Consider the following 16126-nt stretch of genomic DNA (forward strand, 5'->3'; position numbering starts at 1 on the left):
CAAACAGTATCAGATGGGTGATTTTGAGATGGTTGACGGATGGGACGAATACAAATGAGCATGATATCCAAACGATGTGCTTGACAATGATCGTTCGCATGGTCGCTGGTCAGGCCTATCTCTTTCGCGCTGTAACTACGCGCCGCGATGACCGGTGAGCCTGACTGCTGATTTGGACTGTTCGATATATCCTTTGGCCCGAAGCTTGGGACTATGGGACTATTTCATGCAAAAAGGCGCTTTCACTATAGAGTATCCTCCATTCACCATGTTTCTTGTTTATACCGTCCAACCCTCTCCATATCTATAAGATACTTTTCCGCCTCCTCTCGACTGCTCCCACGCGTCTCAAAAGTCTCAATTAGTGCTTCTCTCACCGCCTGCGGCATCCGGCCAGACGACCCACAGATGAAGACCGCCCCTTGCATATCATGCAACACCCTGAAGAACGCATCTTTGTTTTGCCGGATGGCATCCTGAACATAGAACTTGTGCTTTTGATCCCTAGAAAACGCCGTGAAAACGGTAAGGTCAAGCGTTTCCTTCAGTTTGTTCCACTCTTCTTGGAAAAAGAAGTCAGCAGCTCGGTTGCGGCCGCCGTAGAGAAGGATAACTGGCCCAACTGGTGAAGGAACGTTTGGACCGTGCTTGTTGCGATATGCCTCCACGAGAGCAGCCTTTTCCCAAAGGAGTGATCGAATAGGAGCCACACCCGTTCCCGGTCCTATTACCACTGAAGGCTCTAGGAGTTGTTCCACGGATGGACTTAGACCACCTCTATGGAGCTGAACCTTCATGGTGCTACCTGGCTGAAGTACGGCAAGATATCTTGTACATACACCCTCACGGATCTTTTTTATAACCGTCTGGTACTTGACTATGGCCACCAATAGCTCGAATTTTGTTTTCCCCTCTACTGTTTTCTTTAATCTACCACCGCTAGCAATGCTGAACTGGCGCCCGCGTAGAATGGGAAAAACGTTGCATACCTGCTGCCAAGGTACTTTGACGGTGTCGAATTCATACAGCACTTCCAAAATGCTCCGTCTCGACCGCGTCGCATAATCATAATATTCGTCAATATACTCCGGGTTAGTGAATTCTAGAAGGCGTTCTTTCTGCATTGTATCGTCTGTGAAATGGGATATCTGCGAGAAAAATGATCGACGTGGAATTGCCATGATATCTAAATAGTTTGTCAATAGCTCGCGAAGTGTAAACCCAGGTGAGTTTTGCAAGAACGATATAGGAGGAGACGATGACGGAAGCGAGGACTTGCTTGCCGGGGTGAAACACAGTGGAATGTCGGCGTCGGCTTCCCATCCCATAAGGGATAGGAGAGTGTTAACATCCTTAGCAAAATTCTTGGGAGTTATGTGGAGAATGTCGCCTGGAATGTATTGCATCGACTCGGGGACCGTTAGGGTCAAATGTCGAACATCTTGCCAGTGGCTTTCTGGAGTAACCCGGATATTGTCAATTAACGTTGCAGTGATGGAATTGGGAATCGGTCGTGTATCATGATCCCGCGGTTGTAGAGCAGGATATTGGACTATCTGTTCCTTTCCGGTTCCGTTATTTTTCTCGGGTTGAGAAGAATTGCCATTGGTCATTTGGTGTTCCTTGCCAGTACCTTGGCCCCAAGGAGCCAGAGCCCATTTCGGCGGTAATCGAACATCATCAGGTATAGGATGCTGTCCGGGCTTCAAAGGAAATTTATCCAACAAAAACTTTTTCAGGCTCTGGGCCCAAGGAACAAAAGTGCCATCAATGCTAGAAGAGAGCGACTGGTTAGCATATGCCGCGAGATGATGATTAACAAACGGGAGTCATACCCTTCGGGATGCTGCTCATCTGCTTCACCGCTTGGAAATATCTCGTTTGCCCCTAGCTGCAGGAGCCTCTTATGCATTTTTCTGGCCGCCCAATTGAACCTGTCCCTCTGGTCAGATACTGAGGGTTCACTCTGGTTCATTCTGTGGAAAGCATACTTCGGGTAGGAGCTGTCTCCAAGCCCGAAGAGGGCAAAATTGACATGCTGCAGGTACGTTGGCAAGAGCCTTTTCAGCAGCAAAGACCGCCAGAACGTCTTTCCATTGGCGGGGACATCACCTTGTCCTGTTGTCGAGACGGCAAAAATAGTCAAAGAGTGCCCATTCAGGGATTCCTAGTACTACTATAAGCATATATCCATGTTTATAGTCGCAAATGCACAGCTTGTTAGCTTACTGCTTCAATTGCATCCAGTTCTGACACATGTGTCTCAAAATGCAGACGCTCCGTTAAGCGGCCCAGCTCTTCTGCTATCTCTTGCGAATTTCCCGTTTCGGAGGCGTAGACAACCAAAGCAGTCCTTGGAACGCTATTTTTACTGCTGGCCATCTCATCAATTTCGTCTGTGAAGGCCCCCTTTTGAGTTCTAATGCCCCGCAATACATGAATCGACTCTCCATTTTGCGACAGAAGTTTGAGCGGGACCGATCTCGGACGATGACATCATCAGGTGCCAAGACACAGCAATAATGCAAACTGTGCAAATCCCCCCAAAATAGCTTCTCAAGGAGTGGAAAAATGCCATTACGTGCTTCTACTTAGGTGTGCTTCGATAGCGTCTGGCCTTCAATACATTGTCAATTAATAACCATGGCATTTTAATGATCATAAATAATGTATATATAGTTTATCACAGCTACTGTGAGAATTCGTGATAAGGGTATCAAATATTGTTAGTACACATCACCATCACCTCCATCGCCGTCACCATAGTCATCCACTTCATCGCCAGCATCGAAGTACTGCTCTGCGTTGTAATCCCCGCCCATATCCTCCTCATCTTCTTCAAAGTCATCGTCCACGATCTCTTCTTCGCCTTCGCCCTCGTCTTCTAACACAGCCTCATCATCCGTATCTCCTCGCCTATCAACATCCGATCCTTCATCACCCTCTTCATCAACAGCCCGCCGCTTACGGGCCGCGTCCACAGCCTCCTCTTCCTCGTCATCTTCAAATCCCCGTTTCTGACCTACCCGTGAAAGCGCCCCGAAGCCGCTGCCCATTCCCCCAGGCAAGCCGACAAATTTCGGATCAAGCGTGGACCACAATTCTTTTGGGAAGAGATTCATTTCTGCAAAGAAGCCCGCCATCAGTATTTAGTCAACCAACAAAGTAGTGATCAAGTACCTACCAAATGGTACCGCACTGAGTTTGGGCAGCGTCCGCGCTTTTTTCAGATACCGCTGCCCATATGTTGCCATCCCCTGAAAAGGGTCAAACTGTGCCCGTTGAGGCTGGCCTCCCTTTCCATATGAGGGAGGGCCGCTGAGCACTACATAAAAGGGTCCATCGTGAATAGCCTCTCGTAGTTTTCGGTAGTAATCGACTTGTGAGTCTTCTAATGGCGTTAGAGGTTTTGCGCGGGGTACTTTGTATTTCTAGGGTGGGAGAGTCAGCAAGAGACGGGAAAAAAGGCGAGTGAAAGGTTGCGTTTGATTACAGGGAACAATGGCGTGGGCGCGGTATCCGCCTCCGCTCCAGGTTCGGATTGCCATGAAAACTCTGCTCCAGGCAATCTTCTGCCTCGAGCTCCTCCACCGCCGCGACGGGACATGCCAGCTAGCTGCACAGATAAAAGAAATTTAACGGGCCGGAGTTAAGCGCGCAGAGATGGGCTAGGAAGCCAGGATTACTTCATTATCACAGATTCCCTAGGAACATCAGCAAAGGTTCGGGAAGGCTGGCATTGATGATATGGCATTCAAAGCATTTTTCAAGATGCTTTTGGAAAAAAGATCATGGCTCGCTCGGGATAATTGCTCTGCGGTCATCACGCTGACTAAGCCGGAGGAGGGAGAACTTTATGGCCGACATAAGCCAAGCCGAGGTCCATGCCGCGCGACTGCTCGCACACAGGAAAGAGTATGGAAAGAGTATGGAGGTAGGCTTGCTTGTGCTCATTACGGAGTACCTGTCATGCAATGTAGGGCTTTAAAAAAGAAATATATACATAGGCTATTAAAGCGATTAATACTATCACTTTAATTCAGCGCCAGAGTTTCCCATCCGAGCATTGCGTAAAACTATCATTCATATCCTCGTTATAGTTCCAGTGCATCAACCCGGCTGCCAATCTGGCTTGTATTACCCCATGGTCCCTGGGCTACACGCCGCTTCATAGTTCGTATAACATCCTCAACACCATTGGTACTTCCGCCGATTCGTTCAATAGACGACTCGAGCGCAACGAGTGCATCATACTTGGCAGTAGCGATTCTCCACACAGCACTCTCCGTGTCTCCTCTTCCCCCGGCAACAAAGTTCGCATGCGTCTGCGGGTCTTTAAAAAGGTAAGGTAGAACAACAGTTAAAGCTGGAGGAACGAGTAGCGCCCAAGCTCCATGCAACGGAAGATTTCCTTGGGACGCTGGCCCAAGCCGCTCGACCTCGTCTTCAGTTGGAATAGCAAACCGAGCAGTAGTGATGCCTTCCGAGGTCGAGCCTTGTTTGATCACGTCCCAGTTCGCTGTTGCGACTGCTTTTATGAATGCGATTGCAGCCAAAGCTGTGTCAGTCATCGCCACTGTCTCGGCGGCCGCCACGACGTTGTTCCAGATGGCCGTGTGCTGATTTAGGTATTGGAAATAGAGCGTCCTTGCAGCCGCTGCCTCTGCACGGGAACTGGTTGGATTGTGGCTTAAATCCTCTTGTTGCTCTGCATCGCTATCAACCTTGCGACCTAACGGTCCGTGAAATATTCTTCCCAGTGCACCCAGGGTGTCCTTATGTAGTGGCTTTGAAGGAATGGAAAATAGTGGGTTTAAAGATCGTTTCCCAGCCTCCAGTAACATAACTCGGGGCAGTGACGCTAGAATATTAAGTTCACCGCTTGGAACTGCTCCGTGGGCCCATTGAACTGATGGCATATCAAAAGATTGGAGTGTTCGGGTAAGGATTTTATCCAGAAAGCTTTGTTGATTTTGCAACAAGTGATTCGGGTAGAGTTGGGCATACTGGGAAACGTACGCCATTATTGGACCAGAAAGATAAGCAGCTTCTGCGGGATCCAGGGTAGAGGGCTCCACAAAGTATTTCATGATTCTGTCATGTAGGCCAGAGCTGACCAGGAAATCCAGGGATGGAGAAGAGAATATTGGGTGAGACACTTGAGCGGTGCTGCAACGCTGTTGGAAACCAGGAGCGTCGATTTTTAGGAGATCCTCGAGGAAATGGATGAGCGTCATGTGCAGCAGAACATCTTCGGTGTCCACCATTTGGCAGGCTGCAAAATCTAACAAATTCTTGCATTTAAACCCAAGCTCAACATCTGGGAAATGTGATGCCGTAACCGCCTGCCAATCCAGCGACCCTACTCTAGTCACAAAATCCATCAATCTTCCCTGAGCCACTGACTTTTGCCGCTTGCTCGGCTGCCCGGGTTGTCCGTCATTATCAAGACAGCATATTGAGAAGAGTAGGTTGTACACGTTTCTGTCTCCAAATAGTCTTCTCCACACCAGGCCCAGGCCACCAGAATTACTACTTTCCATGTTTCCATTTATCCACGGCTGATTTGGGTGATCGATCCGGAGGAGACACCATAGAACATCGAAGGCCGCCTCCGCAACAGCAGTGGTGGTGCTTGTGAGCCATATCTCCACTAAGGATGTCACTAGAGCTGAATCGCCTGCAACAACTGCCGCATCGCTAACGGACTCGCTAGCTTTGCGGAGGAGCGATAAAGCAAGGAGGTTAACCGGGTGTGAAGGTGCCTTGATACCGGCAAGAATATCGAGGGGAGGTTCGATGGACCGGATCTGTGAATAGTTTAGGTACGTCGCTGCTTTCGTGGCCAAATTGGTTAGCGGAGTCGGATCTTCTTGAATATTGGGGAGGAGGTTGGAGATCTGGACCAGGAGTGCCGCTGACACTTTTGGATCAGTGCTAGCGAACAGCTCCGCTTGAAGCTTCTCGATTAAACGGACATCTAGGCGAGTAGAGGGATCCGAATATATCTGATCGAGGTGATCCCTGAGCTGATCGTACGTCATGGGAGTACCCATTTTTTTTTTTTCCCTTGTTCGGGCTCGAAATGAGCCTATGGAAGAAGACAAATCCGACGTGGATGAGAGTGAGAGCAAAACAAGACCGGGTTCCATGATGATGACGAGGTGGAGGAGCTTGGTTGCCCCACGAGCAAACAAGACAAACAACCTACGCAGTCAATTGCTCCCTTGCAAAGTGACCTTCAGCGGAGCGCTTGACGATGATCATTGTTTTGAGCGTTTCTCATCTGCTATGACTGGCAAAGTTTACAATGGAGAGAATCCCTAATCCTCTCATTTCCCAAAAGTCTTCGGATTCGGGACTCCACGCCTATCTTCATCCCCTCGTTCTCCTCAACATCTCAGACCATATCACCCGCCATGCAGTCAGACAACAGCGCGGTCCAATTGTGGGAGCTCTTCTCGGTCAACAAAAGGGTCGATCGATTAGCTTAGAACATGTTTTTGAATGCAACACTGTGATAGAGCCAAACGGAGATGTATTTTTGCATCAGGCCTGGTTCTCAGAGCGCCTTCAACAATGTACGTAATTGGAATTCCCCCGAGGTCTCTTGAAAGCATACTGGAACTAATGGCGATATTGATTGTTAGTTAAGGATGTTCATAAGTCTCCTGCATTGGATTTAGTTGGATGGTTTACGATAACGCTGCCGACGGGTCCAACACCGGCGCAATTACCACTTCACCATCAGATCCTCGAACAATACAATGAAGCAGCGATACTATTAGCATTCCATGCCTCGGAGTTACAAGACACGTCCTCTACCATAGGAAAACTGCCACTTACAATATACGAGTCCGTCTACGAAGAAGAGACCATGAGCGATGGCGATAGGTCGATGGAAATTGACGGTCAGGCCCGCCAGCTAGCACTTCGATTTAGAGAGCTCCCGTATTCGATTGAAACCGAAGAAGCTGAAATGATCAGCGTTGATTTTGTTGCCAGCGGTGGCGGTAACGCCGCTGCCATTGATTCAGAGGTGCCGAGTGAAACCAAGGCCAAGATGAAAGATGAGAGGAAAGAAAGGCAGCCAAAAAAGGAGGCACCGGAAGTATCCCCGCTCTCACGCGAGGATGAAGACCGTATGCGCAATTCCAATGTGGAAATAATTTATCTTATTTTCCAGCTGACCAAAGTTATAGTAATTGCGAACCTCACCGTCCGTTTGGGAGCTGTTAGAACACTCGAATCCCGTCTCCGTCTGATCAAAGCATACCTTCAATCCGCACAGTCTTCAACTTCTAGCGTGATCCCTTCCCCTTCCTCTCCTCCACTTTCCAATTCTATCCTTCGAAGTATCTATTCACTCATATCCCACCTGACTCTCCTAAATCCACAAGATTCAGACTCTATCTCTGTTGAGTCCCTCGCCCAGGCCAATGATGTCGCACTGGTTGCTTTATTATGTTCTATGGGTGAAAGCATCCGGGGATTACGTGAAGTTGGCAAAAAGTTTGCTGTTGCGCGCGCTATGAAACATAGTATGGCTGCACAACATGGTATGGAATCACAGATGAGAGGTGCTATGTGGTGAATTAGGTTAATTTGTGCTTATACTTTACCTCCATATTGGTTATTGATTTGGATTGCTAGTGGAGAATGGCGTTTATTCTCCTCTAGCCAGGCGCATGAAGGATATAAGTGAAGCGATGCTTCGGGAATGAACCCGCTAATGAAAATTTACGAATCTTAGAGAGGTTGGTTAGACATGAATAAAAAAATTGACAAGTCCCGAGCCAGTCAGGTTTATTTGTGTATCTACCGAGTTTTCTCTGCAACCCTGAGAGCATATCTGTAAATAAATATTATCGGGTCACAATATACATAAAGACAATGGTATCATTAAGAAGGGATAAAAAGTTGCTCCCGCCCTAGAATCTTCGCAGTCAAATTAACCTGAGCACATGTACCAACGTATTTAAACATAGCATTGTGTTCTGCTTTTTTCCGGTGTATCACTCATTGTGATCCAGTACGTTTCAATGTGTGTGGTGGATAATCCGTAACAGGGTTATCCTGAGCATTCGCGAGTAACTCGTCCCTTTCACCGCCATAAGAGTCATACTGTCGACTCGCCGGTTGCATCATCATCATCTCATCGCCCGATTGCGCTCCCAGGTACGCTGTACCTTGCTCCTGCATCCTTACTGCCGGTGTCTTGACGGTGAACGAACTTCCTGGTTGGCCCTGATAGCTCGGATCAAACTGTCGATGTTTTCTCCCCACGAAGAGCCATCGAGCACTTCTTCCGATTGCTTTGATAAGATCCCAAGGGTTAAATGCATCTATAAGTGCTTTGATCCCGAGGAACCCACCTTGGTAGGATTCCATGCGTGGTGCATCGAAGTCGTCCTCAGGAGCGTTCGTATGTTTTGAATTGATGAGACTGTATTGCTTCCAAGGGAAGGCCCAGAGATGGAGAATAGCGAATGCAGCCATTTCAACACAAAGTAGGGTAGAAGGGATACCAAGTTTGATGTCTGGCAATCCCATTTGACTCGAAGTCTTGATTGCGCCGGACGAGGTGAGGAAGGATATTGTAATCTGAAATGGAAAGGTCAGACAACTTTATTCGAAGACCACAGGGTCAGCTGCCCGTCAAAACCCACCTCCTGCCAGAATGAAAGAAAAATGACGAGTTTAATGGCAAGGATCTTCATAAAAGGAGAATGTGGTGTAAGGTCCTCCTTCAGTTGAATGTAAAACTGGATCAGACAGTACATGGCAACTGTGACACAGATAACTTCGATGACCATGACCTAACATACGAATTAGCATCATTTTTCTTGTAGACCTCAATAAAAACAAACCCATAAATGCGCAAAAGCAGGGCTTAACGACTCTGCACAGTAAACATGGAACTTTTGCGTCACAACAGCGACGATAGTCATAGCCACTCGTATAAAGCAATACTGGAATACTCCTGTCCAGATAATCTGTCGTAAAAACCGTATCAGCTTTCGTAGGAGATTGCAGCATTCAACGGTGTCCACTCTACATTGAACCATGTCAACCCACTCCTGGGAGTCCTCCAAATGCCTCTTTCACCGCCGCAGCATTTCTGAAACCAGTCCAATGGCCAGTACCACGGCTTTGGAACGATACCTCGAAAATATTCTTTCTGCTTGTGCAGGTCGTCGGCGATATAGTGGCACATAAGAGAGAAAAAAGCAGAGATGGCAAAGGCCTCGTAGCAATCTCGGAGAACCTGAAAGTATACGGTGTGCCGGTAGTGGTAGAAAGAGAGGAAGGATACTACGGCGTAAATAGGAACCATAAACAGAATTCGAATGATGCTGGGAAGAGGTGAACGTTATTAGCAATCCGATCTATAAAATCTTCAGTCCACAATCGAAACCAAACGCACTGTCTTTGTTCTTGAGGCCGGAGGTAGTGTACGGCATGTTGGAAGACGAGGTAAACGGATACAAGCACGGCGATCAGGGAGAACGTGGCAGATATTATGAGGCCAAGCTGATGGAAAGTGATGCCCCCATCCCAAAGAGGGACCTCGGAGACTGTAAGATCATTAGCAATGGTAGAATGTGCTCTAGGGGAATTACAATCCACCTCGCTCCGCCTGCAGCGTCTCGTTGCACACCGGCCACCCCATTGATGCATATGTTTCATCAAGTACCCGTCTTCGCCAGTGACCAAAATGACGGTGCTGGACACGCTCGGTCAGGACAAAGCAATTCAATATTGCTGTTAAAATCTGATACCCAAGCAGCCCGTATTGAATTTCGAGCCTGACTTTCAGCAATCCTCTCTCCGTACTGGGTATTCCGTAGCTGGCGCTGAGTCGAGGCTATTGGGTGTGGATCTCAATTTTCGCTCAAGCGCCCTCTACGTCAGTGCACAGACGCCGTTGAAACACAGCTTGTTTGCCCTGCAAAAAGTAACCCTAAATATAAATAGAAAACAGTTATTTCTTGCTTCTGGAATAGCAGGGGCTGTGCTATTCTTTGTCTTCACACCATCTCTGCTTCAGAGAGACCATGAGACCACTTCCCCAGGTCCTCAGCCGGGGGGATCCATTTGTGTGGTAAGGGTATGAAGGTTGATTCGCCCTCATCTAACTGCTCTGCAACGCTCCTCCTGCAAAGTGAGCTTAGTTATTCTAATGTGTACATACAAAGTAATTATTTAGTGCCCAACTTCAATTTTAAATAGTTAGTTCTGCTATCCGCTACCAAACTATGACCAGACGGCTATCAGAGCATCTTCCGGTGAGGACCAGAAACCAAGCACGACAAGCTTTTTTTGCTAAGAAATTTCCAGGGTGTTTTGACTTGGCACGGTTTTGGCCATCCACCGCCTACAACAGAGAAAGCTGGTATTTGACTTTGGTAAGCGGATATCAAAATCAAACGCAGGCCTAGGTACTCGTGAATTTGAAACATTTAGGTTGATCAGCAGGTTGCGCTTGCGCCTACGTTGGACGTGCGCCGCTTTGCTCTGCGTAGATGGCTTGAGATGAACTGAATAAGCCGATCCAGATAGCTTGAATGTAAAGAGCAGCCATGCACGATATGCCCACCATGGGGCCTTCAATTTGGACGTAGCAAAGCTCTAGAGACCTTCGTAGTTGCTGTGATGCCTTCAAGCAACAACAGAGCTTTCCAAATTGCAACATCTGCTGTTATCCATCCTTGATCAAGAACCGTGTAAGGTCCATCCCACACGCGTTAATATCTATTATTGAACCTCATTGGCAAACGCCCATTCGCCATATAACAATAACTCGACTGATGAAAAGCGGACCCATTGGTATTGACCGGTATACCCCCAGGGAACGTTTAAAGCGTAGACGGAATTTATACTGAGGGAAAATTGTTGTTGAAAGGCGTCCAAGAACGATGGTAGCATGACCTTGAAAAAGATCAAAGAATGATAAATGGAAGAGTAGTTTACCTTCTACCACGCCAGCTGCCTCCCCATTCAGCGAATGCACCGCCTCCTCGCCCCCTTGGGGCGCGGCCTCGACGGGAGCCATATTCGGGGCCTTGGTCAACGAAGAAGTCATCATCTTCAAACGTAAATCGACGCATCTCATCACCACCCGGTCGGCGAGTAGGCCCTGCACGAGCAAGATCGTCAAATTTGTCCAAACGCTTATCTGACGCCTCCCTGGAGACCGGAAGGTAATATAGTTTAGGCTTGGCTGACGTGGATAGGAATCGATCGTCGAGGGCTTTGAAGCCACTGGCGGGGAGGTTGGATGGTGGTCCAGCTTGCAGACTGCCTCGACCGAAGGGTCTCTCAGCTCGTGGTCCCGTGGGTGGTTCTCTCCCAAGGTTAAACGACTGATTACGGTTGCGAGCCGTGTTTGAAACTGCCTCCTGAAGGACAGCAATGGTCCCATCTTCCCGGTCTTCATATATCACTTCCCAGCGGTGAGCGTCACGTCGGTTATTCCCGGCTTGTTCGATCTCAATCCATTCTTTCACCTTCTCCTCCGGAACGAAATCAACCCACAATGGCTTCCGTGTTCGCTCCTCGGGCCAAATGGTGGCATGCAGTGCTGTTCGAACGCGGGAAGCAGCGGCGACATTGGCAAAGGTAACGAAGCAGTGAGTTTTAATCGAGTCAAGGAAAAAATCAAGGATAATGTCTGGATTAGGAGTCGAATCAGGCGGTGTGGCCAAAGCGGCGAGATGTCTCTTGAGATTTGCAGGTTGCAGGGGACGCATAAAATCGCGAATGTACAAAGAAGTCGTGGCCGGATGGAGCGCTGGAGCGACAACGCGCTCTTCATCTTCGGCAGGTGGTGGGGACTCGCGACGACCCGGAAGTCCGTTCGCAGAGAACAAACCCTTAAAACGAGCGTCACCAGCAGGCTTTTTCGTTGCGGCTATTTCTTCGTCTTGCTTTTGCAATGGCCCATGCTCCTGAGGTACAGGCTCCTCTTTCCGTTCTGCCTTCTTGCTCTCTTCATCATCTTCCTTAGTACTGGAGTCCTCGGGAACTGAATGGCTATCGTCTTTCGGGGGCTCCGGTTTAGGACTCTCTCTTGATTCTTGGCCTATTTTTGGTTGCGCTTGTAGGTCGTCGACCTTGGTAGCATCCTCCTTGGTTGAAGTCTCCCTATGCGTCTCTAAAGTATCAATTTCCATTGCTTCTGGCGCCGCTGGGCGCTGTGTAGCGGTTATGAGCTCATCCGGGCTTTCATTTTTCTCAACCGAAGACAGGTCTTCCTGCAGGATAACGCGAGGATGGCCATCTTCTGCTCTAGCTCTCTTCTGGGCGGCGCTTCTCGGAGATGGGGGTGGGCTTTGGCTGCGACGCTTTCTTTTTTTCGAATCATCTATCTCTTCTTTTTGAATGTCCTTTTCGGTCGAAGGGGCTTGGGATGGACGTTCATCGGAGGGTTGAGTAGACTCTGTCTCGGGGGGCTCCGGCAGTTTCGCTGGTTCTTTCTCAAGACCAGACACTTCCTCTCGGTCCTTTACTGCCACCGGCTCCCGGGAAGCAGGTTCAAGATCTGGCTGGTCGTTTAAGGGCGGAGCGACCTCTCCCATGGTCACATCTTGGGGCTGCTCCTGGGGCTCCTCTTGGGGTGGCTGCGATGGTTCTGGAATGGGTGCACACGCGGCATCACCGGAGTCGGAAGGCACAGGCTCAGCTGCCGGTCGAGTCTGTTCCGGGGACGGCTCTTTTTGTTTTGTGGCTTCTTTTGGGGATGATGTTACGGTCACTTCATTTTCGGCCTCAGGAACACCTTCACTTGCCACTTTTTCAGCGACATTCTCGTTTTGTCCAGATGCGTCGGACTCCAGTAATCTGTCAATAATCTGTTGTTTCAATCGGAGGCGAGTCTGAGGAATACCGCGTCGTTTCAATTCCGCTTTCAGATCAGCGACCTTCCAACTATTGTAGTCGGCCATGATGGCGAATTGAGCGCGACGCGCGTGACCGAGAATCGGACTCTTCCCCCTAAAGACGGTTGAGGGTATTGTGTATCAATGCGATGTAAGAATAGCCCCACTAGTTTCTCGGTATATCGATAGAATACTAGAAAGAAGCATATATTTAGATAGGGCTGATGAACGAATGGAGGAAAATATGCACGAACTTCATTTCCTTCAAGCGAAGAGCTTCAAAAGACTTGACAAGCTTGCGGACGGGGTCTCGTGCATGGCGACGCTAGTCCCAACTAGGCCCAGCCGGTCTTGGCGATATTGCCCGACGACCCAACATCCACGTGACCAGGGAAGGCCTCGGAGGAATATCGGCCCGATTGAGCCGCCAAGATTCCAATTTGGGTGATGCACCGCTAGACCGTGAACGGACTAGCGTGATTTACAGTCATTTCCTTCGAGAAACTTTCTGAAACGCGCGCATTTGATTGGCCAGGGGTGGTGTCATCGCCGGCCAAACAGATCGCAGCCTGACTTTCCCGCCGAAAAGTCAGTTCCCGACAAATTTTCCTTTAAAGTGAACCGGATCTCCCATCTGGCTCGGTTATGACTGGTTGAATTGCCCTCCTCTCTCTTCCTTCTCCTGCGAAATCCATACTCCGGCCAAGCAAGAGGTTACTGAACTCCCCTCGTTGACCCTGGAACACCGATTCCCTGATCTACATACATATATTCGGAGTTCATTCGCTTTGATCGAAGCGTTGCAATCCGCAAGATGGGGAGCGACGCACTGAGCGTCGCACAGGGAGGACCGAAACTCCGTCAGTATTCCCTTTATCTTTGTTTTTTTCTTTTTTTTTTTTTCTTTTGCCCCTGCGCGGGCCAACCTAGGCTCCCCTTGTCCCTCGCATGAGCACCTGTTGGACAGCTACTAAATCCCGTAGAGAGAGTCGTGTCGCAACCTGAGAATCCCTTCGCGAGCCTCATCTCCGACCAGTCTATCGCAATCGTCCCTTCTTTCACTCTCGAATCTGGAGTTGTCTTGTATAACGTCCCTGTCGCCTACACGACTAGAGGAAAGTTAAATGCCGCCAGAGATAATGCTTTGGTTGTGTGCCATGCCCTGAGCGGCAGCGCAGATGTCAGTGACTGGTGGGGTCCACTGCTGGGTGGTCCCGGTCAGGCATTCGACACCACGAAATTTTTCGTGGTATGCCTCAACAGTCTGGGAAGTCCCTATGGCAGTGCTAGCGCTGTCACGTACAAGGATGGCGACTCGAGAAAAGGTCTCTATGGACCAGAGTTTCCGTTGACCACGATAAGGGATGATGTAAAGTATGGCATTCCGATATCCGTATTCGACACTGGGAACCAGTCTGACATGGCTTTAGTATCCACAAAATTGTTTTGGACGATCTAGGAGTTCGACAGATCGCAGCCGTTGTTGGCGGTTCGATGGGTGGCATGTTAACTTTGGAATACGCGTTCCTTGGAAAAGATTATGTTCGTAGCATTGTACCAATCGCAACCTCCAGTCGCCATTCTGCATGGGGAATAAGCTGGGGTGAAGCTCAAAGGCAGAGCATCTACAGCGACCCCAAATACGAAGACGGTTACTATTCGTTCGATGACCCACCGGCCACGGGACTTGGTGCGGCGCGAATGGCAGCGTTGCTGACGTACCGAAGTCGAAATTCATTCGAAGCGAGGTTTGGCAGAAACGTCCCAGACGCCTCCAAACGCCAGAACATTAATAGCACCGCTCGTCTTCCCACACCTCCAAATGATCATTGGGCTGTTCATAACGACGGACACAAGTCAACCCGGACGGCCCCAGTGCAAACTTCGACTGAGATTCTTGCTCCAGTTCCCCAGTCCGAGATTAAATTTACCGATCCACAGTTCAGTGGTGCCACCCTGTTCAACGCTCCTCCTTCACCCGCGCTTGATCCTTCCAAGCGTCCGGCTACATATTTCTCCGCCCAATCATATCTACGATATCAAGGCCAAAAGTTTGTGAAACGTTTCGACAGCAACTGCTACATTGCAATCACGCGAAAACTCGACACACATGATGTTTCGCGCCACCGGGTAGATGCATCTTCGCTCACGCCGGTAAAAGATGCACTTGCGCAAATTCAACAGCCGGCTTTAGTCATTGGAATTGAGAGTGACGGCCTTTTCACCTTTGCCGAACAGCAAGAAATTGCAGAGGGCATTCCAAATGCACAACTGAGAACAATCGACAGTCCAGAAGGCCACGATGCATTCCTGCTGCAGTTTGAGCAGGTTAACCGTCACATTCTTGAATTTTTCAGGGGAGTCCTACCTGAGATCATGGCCGCTGATGGTGATACCGATTCCAGCAAGGACCATGTTGCTCAACTGACGAAAAGCAGTACCTTCGGCGAAGCTGAGGTTGAAGATATCACTGCTTGGTGAAACCCGACATTCCGCTTCCACCCGTCAGAAAGGCCTCGCAAGTCCCACTTTTTCCCGTTCCCTCCCGATCCTTTTGTGTTTAGACCTAAGCTAGATTGAGCATCCAACTGCTCTTCTTTGATATCCAGAGATGTGTCTCATGTTCTTATGCATGTTATGAGTGGTGGCGTTTTCATCGTGCATCCAACTGCACTTGGATTTTCTTTTTTTCCCTTTTTTCTTTTTTTGTTCTTTTTTTCTTTTTATTTCCTTGATATCCACCTGCTTTCTCTTGTATACGAGAAGAAATAGCCTCTTTTCAAGGCGCATACTTGCCGCCTAAGACTTTTTGCAGCACTGTTATGATGTTCAAGAGTAGAACTGCCCTGAGAACTGCCTATATAATGTATGTATTGTACATGTGTGAAAGTCGAGAGACCCAATGGATAAACCCGTCGGGTGTACGCATCATCCGTGCAATTATTCCCTAGCTTCTACCTTAGTATCCCGCCCAAGCGTTTAGTTTAAAGCTGATTTACACTTCTCGCCTGAAGCCTCCCAACCCCGCCTAACACAAAATCATAAGGTGGGGACGGCTCCTCGTACCTGGTCACCGAGCTGGAAAGCTCCAGGATTCCACATCGTAGCCCAAAATTGTCCGGAGCCCCAAGTTTAGCTCTTCGGTCCATCGCTTCCATTTGCCCGGAGCACGGGGTACTCCGGGGTGGCGCGACCGAAGAAACATCGTTATTAGTAGCTATTTTGAAGCGCGCTTTGGAAGTTAA

At 48.9% G+C, this 16126-nt stretch overlaps 7 protein-coding genes across 7 annotated transcripts; 2 read left to right on the forward strand and 5 right to left on the reverse strand.

The window, feature by feature from the left end:
- Positions 1-263: 263 nt before the first annotated feature.
- On the reverse strand, positions 264-2407 carry CIMG_06064 (NADPH-dependent FMN/FAD containing oxidoreductase; the record flags this gene model as incomplete). The annotated part of the gene is made up of 4 exons (XM_001242167.2): positions 2230-2407; positions 1992-2167; positions 1836-1934; positions 264-1773 (listed from the first exon to the last, which is right to left on the reverse strand). The coding sequence occupies exons 1-4, from the start codon at positions 2380-2382 to the stop codon at positions 264-266; spliced, it is 1938 nt and encodes a 645-aa protein (XP_001242168.2). The 5' UTR covers positions 2383-2407.
- A 265-nt stretch (positions 2408-2672) lies between these two features.
- On the reverse strand, positions 2673-3751 carry CIMG_06065 (DNA-directed RNA polymerase III subunit RPC7). Its single transcript, XM_001242168.2, has 3 exons — positions 3494-3751; positions 3185-3431; positions 2673-3124 (listed from the first exon to the last, which is right to left on the reverse strand). The coding sequence occupies exons 1-3, from the start codon at positions 3605-3607 to the stop codon at positions 2727-2729; spliced, it is 759 nt and encodes a 252-aa protein (XP_001242169.1). The 5' UTR covers positions 3608-3751; the 3' UTR covers positions 2673-2726.
- A 343-nt stretch (positions 3752-4094) lies between these two features.
- CIMG_06066 (uncharacterized protein) lies at positions 4095-6098 on the reverse strand (the record flags this gene model as incomplete). Its single annotated transcript, XM_001242169.2, has 1 exon — positions 4095-6098. Exon 1 carries the CDS (start codon positions 6054-6056, stop codon positions 4095-4097), a length of 1962 nt encoding a protein of 653 aa, XP_001242170.1. The 5' UTR covers positions 6057-6098.
- A 212-nt stretch (positions 6099-6310) lies between these two features.
- Positions 6311-7646, forward strand: CIMG_06067 (COP9 signalosome subunit 6; the record flags this gene model as incomplete). The annotated part of the gene is made up of 3 exons (XM_001242170.2): positions 6311-6581; positions 6651-7142; positions 7203-7646. 3 exons carry the CDS (start codon positions 6311-6313, stop codon positions 7592-7594), a joined length of 1155 nt encoding a protein of 384 aa, XP_001242171.2. The 3' UTR covers positions 7595-7646.
- CIMG_06068 (uncharacterized protein) lies at positions 7137-10007 on the reverse strand. The gene is made up of 6 exons (XM_001242171.2): positions 9631-10007; positions 9428-9578; positions 9059-9356; positions 8871-8996; positions 8670-8819; positions 7137-8604 (listed from the first exon to the last, which is right to left on the reverse strand). The coding sequence occupies exons 1-6, from the start codon at positions 9671-9673 to the stop codon at positions 8020-8022; spliced, it is 1353 nt and encodes a 450-aa protein (XP_001242172.2). The 5' UTR covers positions 9674-10007; the 3' UTR covers positions 7137-8019.
- Positions 10008-10662: 655 nt separating this feature from the next.
- Positions 10663-13085, reverse strand: CIMG_06069 (SAP domain-containing protein; the record flags this gene model as incomplete). The annotated part of the gene is made up of 2 exons (XM_001242172.2): positions 10975-13085; positions 10663-10696 (listed from the first exon to the last, which is right to left on the reverse strand). The coding sequence occupies exons 1-2, from the start codon at positions 12945-12947 to the stop codon at positions 10663-10665; spliced, it is 2007 nt and encodes a 668-aa protein (XP_001242173.2). The 5' UTR covers positions 12948-13085.
- Positions 13086-13556: 471 nt separating this feature from the next.
- Positions 13557-15838, forward strand: CIMG_06070 (homoserine O-acetyltransferase). The gene is made up of 3 exons (XM_001242173.2): positions 13557-13741; positions 13865-14255; positions 14312-15838. The coding sequence occupies exons 1-3, from the start codon at positions 13696-13698 to the stop codon at positions 15360-15362; spliced, it is 1488 nt and encodes a 495-aa protein (XP_001242174.1). The 5' UTR covers positions 13557-13695; the 3' UTR covers positions 15363-15838.
- The last annotated feature ends 288 nt before the right edge of the window (positions 15839-16126 follow it).

The sequence above is a fragment of the Coccidioides immitis genome (genome assembly GCF_000149335.2).
Source record: "Coccidioides immitis RS genomic scaffold supercont3.2, whole genome shotgun sequence".
NCBI classification, from domain to species: Eukaryota; Fungi; Ascomycota; class Eurotiomycetes; order Onygenales; family Onygenaceae; genus Coccidioides; species Coccidioides immitis.

Bases quoted from the DNA above. Each gene is read 5' to 3' on its own strand.
- CIMG_06065 (XM_001242168.2), bottom strand. From the start codon at position 3,607: ATGTCCCGTCGCGGCGGTGGAGGAGCTCGAGGCAGAAGATTGCCTGGA. The intron at 3,432-3,493 runs GTAATCAAACGC...CTCCCACCCTAG, and splicing joins CGCCCACGCCATTGTTCCCT to AAATACAAAGTACCCCGCGC. The intron at 3,125-3,184 runs GTAGGTACTTGA...GCTTCTTTGCAG, and splicing joins ACTCAGTGCGGTACCATTTG to AAATGAATCTCTTCCCAAAA.
- CIMG_06068 (XM_001242171.2), bottom strand. From the start codon at position 9,673: ATGGGGTGGCCGGTGTGCAACGAGACGCTGCAGGCGGAGCGAG. The intron at 8,997-9,058 runs GTAGAGTGGACA...TTTTTACGACAG, and splicing joins GTGGGTTGACATGGTTCAAT to ATTATCTGGACAGGAGTATT. The intron at 8,605-8,669 runs GTGGGTTTTGAC...TTTCCATTTCAG, and splicing joins TTCTTTCATTCTGGCAGGAG to ATTACAATATCCTTCCTCAC.
- CIMG_06070 (XM_001242173.2), top strand. From the start codon at position 13,696: ATGGGGAGCGACGCACTGAGCGTCGCACAGGGAGGACCGAAACTCC. The intron at 13,742-13,864 runs GTCAGTATTCCC...TAAATCCCGTAG, and splicing joins ACAGGGAGGACCGAAACTCC to AGAGAGTCGTGTCGCAACCT. The intron at 14,256-14,311 runs GTATGGCATTCC...ACATGGCTTTAG, and splicing joins ACGATAAGGGATGATGTAAA to TATCCACAAAATTGTTTTGG.